Source organism: Bemisia tabaci, chromosome 5, assembly GCF_918797505.1.
Source record: "Bemisia tabaci chromosome 5, PGI_BMITA_v3".
Lineage (NCBI taxonomy): Eukaryota > Metazoa > Arthropoda > Insecta > Hemiptera > Aleyrodidae > Bemisia > Bemisia tabaci.
This window is the reverse complement of record NC_092797.1, coordinates 40,698,496-40,718,176: the sequence shown is the minus strand read 5'-3', so window position 1 is coordinate 40,718,176 and position 19,681 is coordinate 40,698,496. Positions and strand designations below refer to the sequence as shown.

Sequence of the window (19,681 nt, the reverse complement as noted above, 5' to 3'; positions counted from 1 at the left end):
CAAATTTTTCTGGCACCGGCAAGAGGCGACACAAATAGAGTTCCCCGACAAACACATTGTTTTTTACTCGCTTTGTTTTGGAGGCTTTCAAGGCCTCAAGTCTTTCCGCAGCATTTCCGCGAGGTCGCAACACTGATCGTGCCCTGGAACGGGAAAAAATCCGTATTCACGTAATCTGGCCCTCCGATAAAATGCACGAAAAAAAGAGAAAAAATCTAGACAGTTGAATTTGCACCTTCTGTCAGTCGATAAAAAGATCGATTCGTTTAAGAGTAGGAGAGCGAGTAAGATCTCCGAGGCTGCATTAACATGGAATCAGCATAATCTGCTCCGTTTATTAAACGCGTCGCATCAATCGACTTCTGAACACTGATTGAAAGTCAGTGCTACGGCGAGGCGCTAATCCCAACTCCGCATATCCCACCAGAATGACGTCCGCACCTATGGCCTGCCGTCCACGATTAGAGGAATTAAGACACACTCGTAGGAGAGAAACTTTACAGTGTGTATGGCACCCACGTGCAATTTTCTAGTACTTGTTCAATCTGTGTTCTGAAGGTCATTCATTCAACATGCAATCCAGTTCGGAGTACGAGTTTCTCGCTCCAGGGCTGATCACAGAAGTCGACCATTTGCGCACAGGTATTTTACAGTTTTTCCAACCGAAAATGAACTGGGGTCTCTTTTTACAATCCATCGAAATAGGTTAATTTGCATGCTAGATATGACAGGAAGCGGGGGAATCTGTGCCTTTGTTTATTGTTTTGACACCATCGAGGTTAAGATCCGTCATTTTAAGTTCAAGAGCCAAGACTCGAAAATCGAGCTAGATGATTGTCGTAATTAAAGCCAGCGGGAGAGAGGAGGAGGTATACGATGTTTTATTTGGAAAATTAGGAAATTAGCTGTTTAGAACGAGAATGGTTTTGAGGCAGCTGAGCTTTGCACAAACAAGATGACCTCAAAAACTTGATCTGCAACTGCGCAACACCAGTTTAAATTTTTTATAAGCTTTATGTTGCAACATGGTGTTTACACTTTGAAATTTTGATCACAAGGATGTCACCTCCTTCGTTGACCAGTGGCTTTAATTTTTAAACCATTTTTCTGAAACGCTATACACATTTTTTGAAAATTTTAAAACCTATAATCCTGAATTCATTAGTGACTTATATCACACACATAGTACAACTAACCAAGAAGCATAATGCGATGAAAATATTTGAATACAATTGCGATGATGTAATAAAAATTCAATTTTTCTTTTTACCATGAAATAACAATATTTTCGCATAATTTGGTCGGAAAACGCCAATTTTAAACTATCATCCATGTGTCTCAGAGAGAAGGGAAATCTGCAGTGCAATAAAAAATTACAACGCATTTCAATTTTTTTGCAATAAATTTAAATAAGGAGCGTTCCTTCAATCGGCAGATAGGCAACATACACAACACGCCAATGCAGTAGCAATAATTTAACCACATAGTTGCAATCTGTGTTACTTGAGTAGCGACATTAGTTGGTTCCATCAACTTTTATTAAACTAATCTCAAAGCTTCTTTGCTCCATTTACAAATACAAGAGACCCAAATTGTTAAATGGACGTATTTCTGTCAAACGGAATTAAGCGCCAATCTGAGTTCCTTTTGAGGAAATTAGAATGCCGGATAGCGCGTTCTGTCAAACGGAACTAAGCGCCATGGAAAAGCATTGCGAGAATAGGACGGAATGAGCCCGACGCCCGGTTCCGCCCACCTTCCTCCCACTAGGGCGCTTAGTTCCGTTTGACAGAAATACGTCCAAATGAAGATATATCTGATGTACTTATAAATACATAGATACAATCTAGGAGAGAGGAACCAAACTTAATTCGGCGATGACTGTTGTCGAAAAGTTAAGGTCTAGGAAAAATATCTTAAAAGTAAAAAAAGGGAGCAAGCATTATTTCCAACATCAAATCTTGTGAAGGAACAAAACTCCAAACCCTCTTCCCTCGGCTCGAGTTTGATGCAAATTGGTATCTTTCTACTGAATTCGGTGCATATCAAAGGGCACTCACTCCAAATTCCCAAGAATGACAGTGATGTCAGGCACTTAAAACTTTATCATAAAAATAAGGATGATTTACATTGTTACGGCAGGTGAAGAGGCTCCGGAACCACTGACGCTCAAATTCACTACGAATTTACACCGCACTAATTCACTTGGAAACGGACGGTAAAAAGTACTTACCGATGGGTGATCGTCAAATCCGTCTGTCATATTCGAATTCTTCACAGCAAAATTATTGACGCTGAAGGAAAGTCCGGTTGACTTATTTTGCTTTATTATTATTAAATCAAACTTTCAAAGAACCGACGAACTGTAGAGGCGACACGAATTGTGTACTTTTTTTAAGTTTGAGATTTTTCGAACGAAATTAACATCGTATAAAAACAGCAATCTTAGAGAAACCCGTGGGGTACGGTGGTATCAGCGGGCTTTCGGGACACATGGAGGATTCGATCCGGGGAGTGCGCTGCAATTTTGAAAAGCGACAACATTCGACTAACTTGTTTTTATTCAAGAAAGCACGGACTCTCTCTTTATCGAAAATTCATTCTTAATTATTATCTTTTCGGGTCAAAGTGCGCAAAGACAGATGATTCGTGAGACGCCCGGATCGCGTCGCGGCGCCTACGGACCTGTATTTTTTCACGTCGCCGAGGTCAAGTTGGACGTGTTTATGCTGAATGGAACCATCTACAAATGAACCAGATCAAAAGGACCTATGAAGCATGCCGACTCTCCGTTCATAGTTCCTTTTTTTAAAATCCATTGGTATGCATGCGACCTTTTGGCATGAATGCGTCCAGTTTTACACTCTCCCCCATGAAAATGAAAACTGCGTAGCACAAACGCCGCACAGTGGATCGAGTCAATTAGAAAGGTCGGACATGAATTTCCTGACTAAAACTGCAAATTTTTATGTTCATTTCGTTAAATTTTAAACTACGAGGGATGTTTCTTGAGGAAAATTTCACAAGAAAATCAATGGAACCACTTTTAGAACTTCAAAGTCTTGTGTAAATGGAGATATGAGTGTTTAAAGTTTCCAAATTTTGTCCGACTTCTTCTACTGACTCGATCCATTGTGCGCTGGCGCCCGAGTGCAACGATGGTGAAAGTCGAAAAAGTCTATTTGCGATGCTGTAGGTCTCTTATCACACTTTTTTTTCAAAGGGGAGCCGATGGATATTGTTTCTCGGAATTTTCACTCATTTTCAGGCTCGTTGCGTCGAGGGTGGTAAAAAAAAGCATGGAGCGCCAAAATTCCTCTCGGTTATTTTATTTATTTCCTTTTGGAGAGATTTTTGTTCTTTACTAAAAATTTTTAACACCTAATGTCTTTAAACTGAACCATGCTTTGCCGCGTCGTTTCTGAACTTAAAAAAATTCCACCGCTAGGTAAGTCCTTGAAAAAAAAAGTCGTAGTTATGGGTATTCGTTTTGTCTGATTGGAATTCATTCTGCAGTTAGGACCTACAATTTCTAGCCCAATTTATAAACAGCACAAATGCCGTAAGTTTCCTGAACGTAGGTGGGTGCTTTTGTAGACGAGCCTGAAATTGTAGTTCCTATAATTGCAAAATGTAGTCCAATTGTACATAGAAGATTACCCTGACCGCTACGCAGCCCAACCCTCAGAGGGCGCTTCGTGCTCTTTAAGGTCCGCTTTGAGGGCTCTCATGAATTACTCCAAATCTTTTCATCACGGACTCGCGGACGAAAAAGAGTCGCAAAATGAAGCGGTGTCTATGAACTTATAAAAACAGACCTTGAGTTACTTAGATTACAGCCTTGCAACACTGCAGCTATGCGTTTACATAATTTTTATTAAATTTAGATGGAACTAAAATTCGATACTCTCTTATATCACCTGAATGCAGATGATCCCTCCTCTTAGGCATTTCCTCTCTTGGTCTGACCGATGTGGTTAAACCGAGATACCAAAACTAATGATCCCAACCATCACCAATGTGTGATTAACCAATGATCATCAAATTTTACGAAATCTAACAAACTAAGTTGACTGGATGTTGGTTCAGAGGATATCAACCTCACTCACACTAAATTCCTTTGAGGTGAGAGCTATACAAATTTCAGGGTCAAAAGTACGTAAAATATTGATACATTGGAGAACAATTAATTGAAAAGTGCGATCGACTTATTGAGATGAATGTGAAAAAGGTAGGGAGATAAGCTTTGTTTATTATTTCCCGTGATAACGTCAGCATCTTATTGATAGTAATCTGATATGAATAAAGTAAATTAGCTTGATCTTTTTCGAAAATCCTGATAAGAAAAAATCCACTGCTTACTTTACCGAGACTAAAAATAAGATATTGTATGAGACATTTTTTTATTAAAACAAAAAATAATAATAAATCATAAAAGAGAAGATAGAGAAAAGAAGTAGGTAATGTAATTGGATCATAAAAATATATGAAAGTTGTGAAACAAGACTCACGTTTATGTTATCAAGTAAAAAAGTTAACATTTTCTGTCATTTTTAAATACCATGAAAATAATATGCTGTCACCACTAGGCATTGTAATTAGCACTGTAACTGCAATATTGAAAGAAAACAGTTTGATTTATTTCTTCTTCCAATAGAATATTGGAAAGTTCAAAGCTTCCTCATTTTGCACTCTCTTTTTGCGAAGAAAGAAAGCGAAAGCATGAATCGTTAGTGGCATGGCGGGAGGGGTGGGGACAGACGGGTGATGAGAAATTTGTATTTCGCGCGTAAAACTGATGACAGCGGCGCTGCTGCACTCTACAGGAAGAGATCAACAACAATTCCGATCAGCTGATCTGAACTAACCTCAAAGTGACGAGGAAAAAAAATATTTTGTTTTGTAAATAAAGCAACGCTGTCGTAATTGTTTTAAGTGCTTTTTATGTTAAAAAATTTCGAGTGTTTTCACCTCACTCACACGTATTTCTGTTATCTGTCCGTTCATTGCTCGCTCCTGATCATTGATGATCGTACAAAATCATCGGAATCGGCGACTCATCCCTCATTAACATGAACGAAAAAGGATTGCCAAGCAGTATCAAATTGCCGGACACACTCGAAATATTCAGGAATTTGAAGAATGCCAAGCGTTTCGCCATCGATATCGGTAACTAACTTTCTCCTCAGTTACTTAAGTACACCCTTCATACAATTTGTCATTATCTCCCCTCTTTCATGATCCTGAAGACTCCTCTATATCCCCCAAAATCTCATTTCATGTCATAGTTATTATTGCATCTTAGTTTTATCGGATCAATTTCTTTTCAGTATAATAACTCAATTCCTCACAGCGCAATGAAGTCCATTGCTCATCAGTTATGAAATCACCTCATCTCTTGGGCTTTGCTAATAAATGCTATTTATCTCCTACCATATTTTAACGGCATTTTTGAAATACCGCCCATAGGCAGTTTTGAGCATAGTAATTTTGAAGCACACTACCCAAGAGAGCAAACATAAAGCACGTTACTTATTCTTCTAGATTTTAATAGCCCAAATTCCACAATATAAATGCGGTAATTACACAGTTACTAGCAATAAATAACTATACAAATTACAGCGTTAAACTATGATTAAGTGCTGATAATAGAGGATGTTGGCCTTATTAAGTATTTGCATATTTTAGTGTGTCAGGGAGCTAGTATTTCAGAGAAAGAGGGTTGGGTTGGTTCTAGAACAGGTGATGTTTAAACGAAAGTTTTATTTAAGCGTCCATCCTATGCACAAACTAAAGCCCACAATGTAACTCATCCGTTATTGTTGTCTCTCAAAGAATGCTGAGCTGATGTTCTTTGAAGGTAACCAGTGAGCCAGTTTGTAGTCTTAGTTGGTGCAAGAGAAAGACGCTTTACTTGCATGTGGACTTGCTTTTTCAGCAGACGCGTTTTGGTTGCACTGAGCAACCATTATCAGCAACATGGTAATTCATTGACTAGGAATTTTTCTTTCTTTATTTTGTCAATTTACCTATTTACGTCCTCTTGCTTGATACTCAATTGATATGGTTTTGTTTTACAGGTGGTTCTCTGACAAAAATAGCATACTACTCCTTGGTTTCACATCGAAAAGTAAACTATGAAGCGGAAAAGGATAATGCTCCAAATGAGGTATATACTCCATGAATTTAATGCCTCAAAATACCTTCTCAACGTTCCTTTCAAGATTAATACTTGTTGATAACATTGGCTAATATGTGTTCAATCGTACCAGTTTTAATTAATGGAAGCATTTCTTTTGACTTTATAATTTGAAATTCAAAGCCTTTTATCCAATTATTTGTCTAGAAGTAAGCAATTTCTACTTACATCTCCATCAAGTGTTGCAAAAAGAGACCATTCACTATTGGCTGTTATACACTAATGTCCTCTGTAACTTCATTCTTTTTTCAACCAATTTTTTCTCAAACATAGAAAAAAATGAATCGAACAGGGGCAGCTTGTTGGGGATTCATTGGTTTGTAGTACTCGAATAGTATTAATTAAATCAACAAAGTTCGATTGTTTTTTTTTTTTGAAGTATACATCATGCAATTATAACATTACTTAAGACCAATTGAATGAAGAAATGTCTGTCAAGAAGATGATTGTTGAAAGTATGTGCTGTTTTCTTGATGAAAAATAGGGTGATAGAGAACGTAACTTAAACATTCAATGCTTAGATTAGGTTCCCCATTGCATTGGGTATGGATTGGATACGGCCTCTATAAATAGGTATGACTTATTTATGCATCATCCCATTCAAAGTATTGTACTTCCATAACTCATCTAGAGAATCAGCTCTGTACACTGCAGTCAGCATGCCTGATATTTTGCAGGCTCATCCTAATCGGTGTTTTCGAACAACAATGCTAAGTTGTTTATTTAAATGCTGCTCTAAAAATTTCTGGGCCTTGATTACTTTTTCTTGACAATCTACCGTCAACTTTTTATCCCTTTCCTTCCATACTTGTGAAAAAAACAAAGCTGTTTAGGCGTATTTTCTTTTTTACATATTTGCGACCTATGTTCCTGCAATTATTTGCAACTTTAAATCCTCTCTTTCTTTTTTTCAGGAAAATTTCACATACGCCCTATCAGAAGGCGCACGATTGCACTTTGTCAAATTTGAAACAAAGTACATTGCAGATTGCTTGGATTTCATTCGGTCAAACTTAGTGAACAGCAAAGAAAGTATGTCAGGAAAAAGTATTAAAGCAACTGGTGGAGGATCTCACAAATATGCAAGTCTCATCGCTGAAAAACTGGGACTTTCGTAAGTTCTCCTTTTCTGATTTGTTAGTAACTTAGTAACCTCTTATGGCTCTTTTCTTAAGAAACTTAATTTTGAAGAAAATAGATCCTCAAAGATTGCTCCATGTCCAGTTAGAACTCCTGGTGCACATGTCTGCTGTTAAAGAAAAAAACCTCAGTTACCAGCAACAAATTTTTTCAGTACAGCATTTTTTGTTTTAAGTTAAGTTACAAACCGATTCTCCGTTTTGAATAAAAAACTCTTGCCAGTCTCCCAATAAACAAGCACCATCATTGTATCTAATTCACTTTTGTGTCTTTTGAATTTGCCATTATTGCAAGTTAATTCAAAAATTTTACATTTTCGAAAGTTATGTACTTGCAAAAGCGCAAATAAACATAAGTTACCTCAAAAATAATAACTGTAATTTTCTGCATTTGCAAACATTTAGCCATCGTTACTTTTCCCATGTATGAATAATTGCACCTCACTTCAGCAATTTTCTATTGTAATTTATTTTCTTTTCCCAGAGTGGACAAAGAAGATGAAATGGAATGTCTAATCAAAGGATGTAATTTTTTACTAAGAAATATAAGTGATGAAGCCTTTGTGTATCATAGACATGGAAATCCTGAGTATGAATTTCAAACAGCAACTCCGAATATATTTCCTTACCTTCTTGTCAATGTTGGCTCAGGTGTCAGCATCATGAAGGTTAGTTAATCATCTATCAATATTTTATAGAGAAACTCAGTCTTGTATGCTTCTCAAATTGTTTCAATTTCTCGAAGTGAGAAATTCAATGTGTTCAGAAGAAAGAAATCAAAGAGCATTTTGTTATTGAGATATTTCTCTTCTTTTAACAGATAAGTACTGAACATGAAAACAAAAAGAAACATCTAAAGCATTTTTTCTTGATATTGATAGTGAATTCAACACAGTTTCGATCATAATTTTTTGATTGTCATAACAACCATTAACTTTCTGTACCGTATTCTCAAGAAACGAGACCTATGTGCAGAGAGCAAATTTTTCTGAAGAGAAATGTTGGCCCAGTTGGGTTAAAAAATTTAGAATTTGGCTAATGATGCGTATGATTCCAAAAAATCCATCGTAAGAGATTCAAATCATTTTAATTACATGATAACGTAACATGTTAACTTTAAAGAGAATTTTTTTAAAATTAAATGTTCTGGATGGCACATTTCTAACTTTCACATAGAGTTTCGTTTAACATATTTGTGCATCTTTCCTTAGAAAATGTTGCTGAAAAATTCCTTTCAGCAGTGACACTACTAACTCAGTTTTTAGTTTTTCGTAACTAGGGTCCTTTTCCTGAAAACGGTCACATTCAGACCAAGAGAATCCATTCTAATTGCCGAGTTTGTATCAATAACTAGTGCCTTCGGAGAATTGGTTCTAAAATTAGGATGTTCATATTTTTCTCTATCTCTTCCTTGACTTTACGGTGTTAATTTCTATATTTTTTTTCCCCCTTTGTTCTAGGTGGAGTCAGAAGATTCTTATGAGCGCATAGGAGGAACTGCAACTGGTGGTGGTACATTTTGGGGCTTAGGATCTCTCATAACCAAAGCAAAAGTAAATTGATCAAATTTACCTTTTAAATGATAATCATGAAGGTAGTACTGAATGAACCTTCACCTTTGAAAACTCCTTTTTATATTTTAGATTTCCTGCTTTTAGATAAGCAGACTCTTAGATAAAATGATCAGAAAGTTCAAGCTTTAGAAAAATCCTTACATACTGGAAAATCTCACAAATTTTGATTGATCAGAAAAGTGGAGGATTTTTAACCAGAAGTCCAGTATTATGTTGAGTCTCTATTAATATTATCATTGACAGCTTTTTTCCCCCAGTTAAAGTTAATTATAAGAACTGCCAAGAAAATATCAGGAATTTGAAAATAGAAAGTTTGGGAAATTACTAGGATTATTATCATAAAAAATTACCTCCTACATTGAAAAAGTAAAATTAACTCTCATAAAATTGATCAAAAGTAGCAAATGCATATTTTTAAAGTTTTCAATATTTTTTGTTGAACAGAAACGTTACAAAATCATGCCGAGACAGTTTTAAATAATATTTTCTTTTTAATTGAAAAATGCACCTTTTTTGCAGGGCTTTGATGAACTGTTGCAACTTGCTGAACGGGGAGATCATCGGAATGCTGATATGTTGGTAAAGGACATTTATGGTGGTGATTATAAGAAACTTGGGCTACCTGCTGATCTCATAGCTTCCTCCTTTGGAAAAGTTTGCCCTAAACGGGAAACTGGTAACTCTACTCCTCTGTTAAATGTTTGAAGACTCAAAACTTACAGGGAGACTTATAGACTTAAAACTTACCCCTACTCAGGAATTCTTACCTTTTAATTGAAAATAAAAGTATCTCCATCTTGTAACCAAGGAAACTGAGGTTCAGATCTCATTAGATTTGAATTCATGTCTTTTCTTTTAATGTATAAAATCACACTTCAAAAAGTATTGCAAAAGTGCAATATTGACAAGGAGTAGGGAGATATATTCTCAGCGTGGAAAAGAAATGAGTTTCAAATAGTGGCTGGAAAATATTACAGATTTTGTTTGGTGCGTGTCTCTCAAATTTTATTTCAGAATATTCAGTAAAAAACTTTCGGAGTAAAAAGAAGATCGCAACAGTTACATTAGATAGGACTATAGTTGACTTCACAGACAAGGCTTATTGTTAGTTAAACCTCAGTATTTGTAGTCTCTACAAACAATATCACATTAGCAGCTTTTCATTCTTAATAAAATATTAGAAATTGAACTCCTCAGCAAAGAATAAATCTGTACAAGTTAACCATATTAGTTCAGTTATGCGAAATAGAGCATCTACACTTTTTCAGGGAAATGTTATTGTGCACATCCCCAAACATGTTATGGTATAAACGGTTTTGCTTTTGAAACATAAATTGTAAATGGTGAAGTTCAGCTTTTGTCTTTCTGATCGTTTTCAAGTGCAATTCTTCTTTAAATTTGTTTGAATAAGTTAAACTCACTGCGTAAATTTCATTTTTCAAAACTGGAAATGATTCAAAGTATCTTATTGCGACAATCATTTTCTCTCTCTTAGTTTATTTTGTTTTAAATGTTCAACTGGCTCATAATATTTTATTTCATTTTATTTAAGGTGGTGCCCAATATACTGATGCTGACCTAGCAAGGAGTCTTCTGTTCACAATTAGTAATGACATTGGTCACATAGCTTCTTTGTACGCAATGATGCACAAGCTGAACAAAGTAAGTATGCTTCTTTATTTACTTTTTTCTTCCTCATCTGATCTTAACTACCCCCCTTCTATTCTAAGAAATCTTCATAACTTTAAATCAGCTTAAACTTTGTTGTATGATTCAATTTATCTACTTTTGCTTCAATGTTTCAGATTTATTTTGGAGGTTACTTTTTGCGAAATCATCCACTTTCAATGCATACCGTGTCCTTCTCTATTAATTATTGGTCACGTGGAACAGTTCAGTGTCAGTTTTTGCGGCATGAAGGTTACCTTGGAGCCATCGGTGCTTTTCTAAAAGGAGCTGAAGAATGTGGTAAGTAAGCGCAGTTGTGAGCTTCCAATCAGGTTAATCAACCAAAATATTTTACTATTGCAGAAAATTCTAAGCCTTCCTCATTTTCAACTGTGTAATCAGTTCCCTTTAAAATTAAGAGAAAAACAACCCTTTTTCAAGAAAATTTGACTTTTCTGCTGCTGAATTGCTGTAAAATCATGTATGCACTTTGAACATAAATGTCAGTGCTCTGATAGTATACATGCATAGTCTTGTATTGGTTTTCCTCACTGTATTCTGTTTTTATCAATAATTTCATTCTGATTAAGTTGTCAGAATCTCTCAATCAATCTCAAAGTTGTTGATCGGAATTTGATGAGTCAAATATTTGAAGTAAACAAATTGCAGACAATTGAATACTGATCAGGGCAATCTGTAACAACTTTAGCTAAATCAAAAAACAATAAGACAAAATTTGAATAATGTGTATTCAAACAGAAAATTTTTCGTTTTCAGCCTTGACTGATCTTTTTTTTTTAATAAGCCATGATTTTTAATTCCTGAAAGTTTTATCAAAGTATTTGGGAACTTTCCTTCCAGTCAACATCCTGTGCACTTCAGTTAGGATGTGTTCTATTGCCATTCAAATGGAAGTATGGAGCTAAAATGTTTTTTTATTTCCTCTCCAATTGCAGAATTTTTCGTATCATGATCTATTTCTGATCAACCAAACATTTCTCTGCGTAAGAAAGACAAGGGACTAGTGGGAAGCACCTAATTTTAATGTCATATAGCACTAATTTATTTTAAGAAGTACCAAACTTGCGCTTAATGATATTGTACAATGAGAGACAATTCAATAGGTCAGTATAGTAGAATCAATTAAAATATTCATAGGTTAAAATTTCTAAAACAGCAGCCCGTGACGATGGTAATATCAAAAACATAGGAGAAAAAACGGGAAACAAATCTAAAAATTACACATAAAAAATCCGAGACGTATTAGCCCAAAACTGAGCCATTTTCAGTTGGAAGAATAAAAATAAAATATAAAAAATAAAAATTCCAAATAGAAACCAGCAGACTACATGAAAATCAAAACAAAGAGAAGAGAGAAAAAGACTGATCCCATTAACCCTCTCGCCTCACATGACGAGTTTACTCATTGACGCGCGCCTAGGACATATCTCAGCTGGCGAGTCAACTAGCGCCATCTATTGGGGTTGCAACGCGTGAGATGCCATCTATTGGAAAAGCGGAAAAAACACGACCAAAACAATCGCTTAGCAACGCTGACAGATAGCTCGAATTCACTCATCAACTAAAATATGACCCAGGCGCGCGCTGACATGTATACTCGTTAAATGAGACGAATGGGTTAAATTATTCATAGTATTTTAAGTATTCTTCCAATTAATTCTTTTATTTTTGTTTTTATCTGTAATTGTAGATAGTGATAAGTATTCTTGGCTTGAAAATTATGCTGGTAGTAGTGGATTACAGAAATCTGCGGACTCAGGTGCTGCTCCATTTGGTCAGCTTGAGTTAGATCGTTGGGAAAGCCCCCTCCGTTTTTGTCCTTTGTTGAAGGATCCAGCCAATTACATTCCAGACACCGTTGATCTCAATGCTGATCAAGAAGCAAGGTTAGACATGCTTATTGTCTCTATTTAACGGCAAAAACTCCTTTTATAGGTTTAGAATCTTAATTTACCGTATGAAATTGCAAAGCATTATTTATTTGTCAACTATGAAGCCATCAACGAAAAACAAGCAAATATAACAAAAAAAAAATCTATATTTTGGAACTTTTATTCCCCTGGTGTTTAGTCTATGTAGAGGAATTTTTTTTAAAAAAAAATAGTTCAAATACTTCCCATGTGAGATTATTACAGTAAGAGGGAATCAAAGTTATCTTTTGATCAGTAGATCCTAACATTCGACAACTTTCGATCTTTCCTAGGGACTACTGGTTGGCATGTTTTGAAGAAAGCGTGAACAAGTATATTGAACGTGCTGTAGCCAGTCAACCATACAGTACAACCAGAGAGGAAAGGGCAAAACAACTCAAGGAGAAATATGTCTCGCGCCTACACCACCTGAAAGAACATCCTTTGTAAGTCTAAATTTTAACTATCTCTCTTTGTTTTATAGTTTTTTTTTTTACTATCTTCCCTGTCTTGAAAATATTTTCAGGTAAATTAGGTTAAAATTATTGCAAACATTTTGTAAATGACTTTGCAGCTTGAGAAGCAAAATGTAGTGACAGGCACTCAATCATATTTTCCGTACACACTTGCCTGCAAAGCCTGATCATCTACATTCAATGAGACACTTTACCAGATATTGTTTGGATCAAGTCTTATTGTTAGCTTACATTCAAACTTGGATTGATTTTGCAATTTTGTGATCAAAAATGATTTAATGAAGAATGATGTGTCTCTGTTATTTCATCAATCAGTTGAAAAAAACGTAAATTGACAGCGTAAGTCCGCAATCACATATCTCGTTTGCGGTGTCTGAAAATCTCCGCCTCTATGTTATTTTTTTAAAGGAGAACAAATTGACATCATTCCTTGAAGTTTTTGCAGAATTTTCTTCGCACCGTGAGGAAAAATCACGGCAGTTTTAAAGAGTTGTTGTTGAGTAGTTTTCTGTTTAAAAAATAAAGTATGATAGGAAGTCTGCAAAGTCGCAAACCGAGTTATAAATGTAATTGCCGACTTACATCGTCAAAATATTTACTGTTGCATACAACTTCATTTCTTTATGTATGAATGCATTGATAGCAATTAGTGAGCAGGCCAGGATTCTCAACTTGCAATCTAACGTTTCATTTATCCTATTTCAGTGCATTTGGAAATCTAACTGTAAGGAGCTTATTGGATACAATTGAACATTGCTTGAGAGAATTTGACTTTCCTGATCCGTTTCTTGTGGTTAGTCTCTATTCATTTAATTTAATTTTATTATAACTGCATAGCTTTCCAAAGAGTTGCATTAACCAAGGACCCAATAGTTTACTTGGAACTGACGGTTAATGAATTAAGCATCAAGCGTTTTTGAAGTTAGCCGAGTTCTCAGCAGTGGGTGAAAGAGAAAAAACTAGGATAAGTACAGAATTTTATTTACAGTCAAAAACTTTAAAAAGTACAGGGTTTTAAAGAAAAAGCTAAAAGCATGTAGGAATTTGGAAGACACAGTGACTACAGGTAAAAATTTAAAGTTTTTGTATTGAAATGCTTTTAGAGAGAGATTCTGAATTTTCCTCGCCCAGACTGACACACGACCAAAAAAATTTGCCACCCTCAAATTTTGAATTTTTGAATTTACTGTTAAAAGCCGCAGCCTCCTCAGCTTTCGTTAATCTAGCCTCAAGCAAACTTGTGCAATTCAGGAAAAATACCGGGAATTCAGAATTTAGGGAACTCAATGAACCCTATTAGTGATTTTTCTGTAATCTGAATACTGTCAGAAGTCATTTATTTTATATTTAATTTAATTGACTCAGTGATTTTTTTAACCTCCATGAGAAATTTTAGAGGTTCAAGAAATGATATTGAAATATCCTCTAACATGTTCACAGAAAATTGAGGAGTCAAGGAAAAAAGGCATAGCAACCTTACAGATGAGAAACATGGATCGGGCAGAAACTTTAATGCAGTGATTATTTGAAATTTTTTTTTACCATCGAAATTTCTTTTTTACAGCAAAAACAACTAGAAAATGAATGTGCCATTGCATTGTTGAAAGAGTGGTTAAAAGAATTAGATGCCCTGTCTGAAAAAGAAAGGCGGAAAGAGCTGGTTGTCTCCGTTTTAGCCGGTAACATGTTCGATTGGGGAGCCAAAGAAGTAGCCACAATGTTGGAATCTCAGACTTTTGGTTTTGAGCAAGCCAGGGAGAACATACCAGGTTTGTTAAGGTGACACTTTTACAACGAATTTTTTTCCTGGAATACTTGAAGATATCAATACCTAGTATTTGTTCTGATTTACAGTTCAACCAAGACGGTTGAATTATCAATCGCTCCTGTCCAGAAATGCTAATATCTGACAGCAACAAAAACAATTCTTTCATATAGAATCAATGACAATTAATATCTTTTGCTCTCATTCAAGGCAGCTAAAAGGAAGGTCTCTATCAGCTTTACCCCAATGTTCAATGTTCCCTTGTCTGCAGGCAACTAGAAATTCCAAAGCATCGAAGAAAAAACTTTTGAAACTATCAACAAGACACAGTGAAAACCAAAATTAAGAATGAAAATAGCTCAGATAACCCAAGTTTTCTGATATTTTGAAAAAAAAAAATTTCTCTCAGACTTTTCAACTCCTGAAAATCTGAAGATATTTTCCATTTTGCACTGCTTATTTTTTAGATATTTTCATGGTTAGCAGGTAATGTTTCAAAACTTAGAGAACTTTGCCTTGGACTACAGTGACGAGGAAAAAGAGAAAATTGATATATTCACCGTTGAATATTGCAAGCTGCTTCTAGAAAAATAAAATATTGTAAATATCGCTCTTCGTAAAATAAAATATTTTTGTCCAGCTCAACATTTTTAATAAAAGATGCAACTCACAGAAGATTTCCCATGCTCTTTTTCAGATCGACCATGGCTTGTTGATTGCTTGGATGAATGGCTTGAACGTTTGGAAGGGGAACCTCATAAAAAAGCTGCCATATTTATCGATAACAGTGGGGTAGATGTTGTTTTAGGTATTCTGCCATTCACACGGTGGCTGTGTTCTCGTGGAACAAAGGTATGTTTTGTCAGATTGGTTACTTTTTGCCTGTAATTTACATATTGTTATTTCAAACCCAGGATGGAATAGTGAAGATTCCCAAAAACATATCGTATGTTTTAGAAGATTTTTTTATTACAAATGGGGCGGTAAATGCATCAATCAAGCATATTGCTCCGTCGGTTTTCTTTTTGAGTTTCTCTTTAATTTATTCTGCGTGTAACATAATCTACGAAAAACCTTGCTTCCTAAACAAGGTGGTATAAATAGAGATTCAAAAAGACAAAATTGGAAATTTCAGACCCCCATCCATGAAAAAAACCTAGTACATATTGAAATCATACCTTGAGGTAGCCAAATTTGAATTTTGTTACCTACTAATGGAGTTCTTGCATGTGTGGAGGATTTGAGATTTAAATGCTTTCCCATTTGTAAATTTTTGCAAGAAATATGACGGTGACACTCATTTTCTCTGAAATTAACGCATAAACTCAAAAAGAGCTCTCAAAGTTCAGGCCATAATGGAGGAGATATCCTATGCTACATTGAGAATCCATCTCTATTTCTGGTCAAACTCTCCATGCGCAGATAGGGAGCAAGTACAAGGCAGGGTTGCCATTTTGTTTGGAGACTTCAATATTGGTACAACAGCAACCCTGCTAAAGTACTTAAATCACAAATCCTTCACACATGCAAGAACTACATCAGTTCTATTTGTTCATACTGGAATGGAACAAAAGTTCCTGCTTTCTCTGTTTAAATTGTCTCCCAAAAATACTTGTTTTTAGCATATCAAGTTCAAAAAGCTTGAGGCTGAATCACAGTGTAACAGGCACTTGTAAATGCATCTGAATCTGAGTTTCATTTTGTATGTGTAACTTTGTCCACTCTTTTTTTCCAGGTAATTTTATGTGCCAATTCAGCTCCTGCGCTCAATGATGTTACGTATTCTGAACTATTAGTAGTATTAAAACAAGCAGCTGCTATCGATCCAATCCTAGCAAAAGCTCTCCACAATAATGATCTTGTTGCGATGCAACAGGGTCAAGTGGGCCCGTGTCTTGACCTCAGGTACGTTATCTGACATTCTACTCCCTTCACTGTCAATTCAGGCATTATGTGCAAAAGAAGATCTCATGTTACAACTGCCTTTTAAGAAAAACGCATTCAAAGTTTTTGAAATGATGTAGATCCAAAAGAAAAATGAAAAAAAAAGAAAACACTAAGAAGTGGCCCGAACTGTATGTAACAAGGTGGAGAAATGGTGCTGGGTCCACACCATTTCGCGGGGAAAACAAAGCCAAGAAATTTCAATAATTGAAATTAGAGTCAAAATTATTTTTTGAACTCTAATGCGTATCAGTATGAAACTGAGTGATCTGCTGATGAGGTCTAAAAAGGCCCAAACTGGTACAAATCCCTCGGCGTGACTCTAACTTAATATTCCAATGCAAACTGCCTTAGCTGAACACTCCCCCCTTCAGTTTCGTACTGGCATGCATTAGAGTTCAAAAAATAATTTTGACTCTAATTTTAATTTTTGGAATTTCTTGGCTTTGTTTTCCCTGCAAAATGGTGTGGACCCAGCACCATTTCTCCACCTTGTTCCAAAAGAAAAATCGATGCTCTGTGATCAACTTGTATGCAATCGTGACACTTAGAAGAGGGAAAGAAAGGCCTGCAATCGTGAAATTTTTATAACAGCATAGTTTTGAACCAGCGTAAATGAAAAGTGAGTTTAGGGACCTTTTTACCTAAAATGTTAATTTCAACCAAATCAACGTACCAGTCACAATAATTTTATGATATGAACGTAATAAAACAGTGCATACTGCTATCCAAGATGTTCGGAGAATGAACAATTATTATTATCAATAAAACAGTGCGTACTGCCATTCAAGATGTTCAGAGAGTAAGCTATTATTATCAGTACCCGCTGCAGAGGAAGACTGGCCGAGTGGAATGGTGGGAAAACTTTGCAAGTTAGAAGTTTGAATTGACTCATTTTAATAGGAACAATAAACGCTAATATCTCTCATGTGATTGTGGACATCTTCTGCGCAAAATTTTGTTGAACAAGCATTTCTTGGGATGCTCTCTCACCCTGCCTAGTAGCCTATTGTGAAAACTACCAGTCTCCTACTTTCATCCTCTTTGATGATTCAAATGTATTCTCTTTCACTTATGCTTTTCTTTAAACTGAATGAGAAATTTTTTTCTTCTTCTTTACTTATAGTCGTCTGCCAAGAGATTTAGCAGAAGAACTAAAGACAGTAGACTTGCTTGTAATTGAAGGCATGGGACGAGCAGTTCATACCAACTTAAATTCGGAGTTTACTTGTGAAAGTCTGAAATTAGCTGTTATCAAAAATCGGTGGCTTGCCCAGAAGTTGGGAGGCCAAATGTTTGCTGTCATCTGCAAATATGAGAAAGGGAACACGTAAACTTCTGCACTGAGGATTGTCTAAACTCAGGTATTTTATTTTGTAATTCCATTTTTCAAATTATTCTTGTACTTTCAATTTTTGTAAACAACCAGAGATTATTTAAATTGAAATGATTGTCTGAAAGTTCTTGGAGAAATTAGGAGGACAAGGTCATTCAACTGGAAACAAAAACGGTTGAAGATTCATTAGCATGTTTGTCTCCATCCATTGCTTGACTTCATATTTGTTCAATTTTATGTTCCTCTGTCTGTTCAGTCAATAGTTTATTTATGGAGCCTCCGTGAGAATGGATTGTCATGAGACTTTAAAAAACAAAGAAACCTGATTTTTTTGGTTAAATATCTCTCTTCTAGAATATACATATAGGATGAAAAAAAAAACAGTGGAAACAAGGCTAAATACACACAAAATTGCACAGGACGTTTCGGTGTCTAACGAAACCATTATCAACCGCTTAAAAAGAGCTATCATCACCATCACCATATCGACGGTGCAAGTCGGCAATCACATAACTCGTTTGCGGTGTCTGAAAATCTCCGCAACTATGTTATTTTTTTAAAGGAGAACAAATGGACATTATTCCTTGAAGTTTTTGCAGAATTTTCCTCGCACATAGAAGAAAAATCACGGAAGTTTTAAAGAATTACCGTTGAGTAGTTTTCCGTTTAAAAAATAAAGTATGACAGGAAGTCTGCGACGTCGCAAACCGAGTTATGTGATTGCCGACTTTCACCGTAGATATACCATATAGCCATATACTATCACCATATAAGTAACGCTGTTACATGCAGGTTTCATTTTGATTTTAATTTCTTTTTCATTTGTATTTTAATTTTTTAGCGGTTGATAGTGGTTTTGTGAGACACCGAAACGTCCTGTGTAATTTTGTGTTTTTAGCCTTGTTTCCACTGTTTTTTGTCTTCATCCTACTATTTCCATTTTGGGCTGCTTTTGTGTGTCTTTTTTTCTACTAGAACATATATGTTAAGCTATATTTTTATCCAAGATTTATCAATTAAAATCTACAAGTCAAAGCACTACAGATAATATTGTCTCTTGAAGATGAAGAGGAATTACACAGCAGGAAGTCTGGAAATCTATCTACATTGGTTAAATGACAAAAATACAAATTATGTCATTTGTATAATCTGACTTCCATCTAATACATGTTAAGAGTATTCATAAATAATTGGTGTAGTAGTCCGGAAGTTCCCGATGTATGAATTGTTTTCCATGTGAGATTTTTAGGAGAAAGTGTGTGAAATTTTTTCTTACCTAAGATCTTCTCCAATAGTCCATTTAGGATGGCACTCATCCCTAGCTACATAACAGTTTCATGCCCAGATAATTATTTTCTTCTTTTGTTTCAGTTATTCGGTGTATGAGAAATAAGCACTCAACTAAAGCTGAAACAAACTGGCGGTCAGAGTTTGATGTATGAACTTATGTCAATTAGGTCTAAGGTCTGGTAGATATTACTCCTTTGAAATCAAATCCTGTGAATCATTTTGCACTAATTATTTTAAGTTTTGGAAGAGAGAAAAAAATACAAAAAAGCAAGCATTTTTAATTATGGTTAGGTTGTTTGCATTTGTTATTTATTACCCATGTTTTGTTTTGAATTTTATAAATTTTTATTGAATTTTTA

At 35.4% G+C, this 19,681-nt stretch overlaps 2 protein-coding genes across 5 annotated transcripts in view; one reads left to right on the top strand and one right to left on the bottom strand.

Moving 5' to 3' along the window:
* LOC109040722 (sodium-coupled neutral amino acid transporter 9 homolog) overlaps positions 1 to 4,391 on the bottom strand; it is a 20,362-nt gene extending 15,971 nt beyond the window's left edge. The window contains exon 1 of the mRNA XM_072300723.1: positions 2,234 to 4,391. Within this exon, the coding sequence (XP_072156824.1) occupies positions 2,234 to 2,263 (30 nt within the window). The 5' untranslated portion in view covers positions 2,264 to 4,391. The remainder of the gene's footprint in view (positions 1 to 2,233) is intronic.
* The window catches only part of LOC109040721 (4'-phosphopantetheine phosphatase), a 21,572-nt gene extending 1,891 nt beyond the window's left edge, over positions 1 to 19,681 (top strand). For 3 of the 4 annotated variants that reach the window (XM_072300720.1, XM_019056729.2, XM_019056731.2), the window contains 16 exons: positions 5,086 to 5,169; positions 6,081 to 6,169; positions 7,114 to 7,313; positions 7,823 to 8,006; positions 8,799 to 8,891; positions 9,432 to 9,588; positions 10,465 to 10,574; positions 10,718 to 10,880; positions 12,292 to 12,487; positions 12,805 to 12,957; positions 13,693 to 13,780; positions 14,552 to 14,756; positions 15,450 to 15,604; positions 16,488 to 16,657; positions 17,823 to 18,060; positions 19,404 to 19,681. In XM_072300720.1, coding sequence (XP_072156821.1) covers positions 5,086 to 5,169; positions 6,081 to 6,169; positions 7,114 to 7,313; positions 7,823 to 8,006; positions 8,799 to 8,891; positions 9,432 to 9,588; positions 10,465 to 10,574; positions 10,718 to 10,880; positions 12,292 to 12,487; positions 12,805 to 12,957; positions 13,693 to 13,780; positions 14,552 to 14,756; positions 15,450 to 15,604; positions 16,488 to 16,657; positions 17,823 to 18,030 — 2,255 coding nt within the window. In that variant the 3' untranslated portion in view covers positions 18,031 to 18,060; positions 19,404 to 19,681. Of the gene's footprint in view, positions 1 to 456; positions 643 to 5,085; positions 5,170 to 6,080; positions 6,170 to 7,113; positions 7,314 to 7,822; positions 8,007 to 8,798; positions 8,892 to 9,431; positions 9,589 to 10,464; positions 10,575 to 10,717; positions 10,881 to 12,291; positions 12,488 to 12,804; positions 12,958 to 13,692; positions 13,781 to 14,551; positions 14,757 to 15,449; positions 15,605 to 16,487; positions 16,658 to 17,822; positions 18,061 to 19,403 lie in introns of those variants that run through there. The other variant, XM_019056730.2, reaches the window with a different exon arrangement.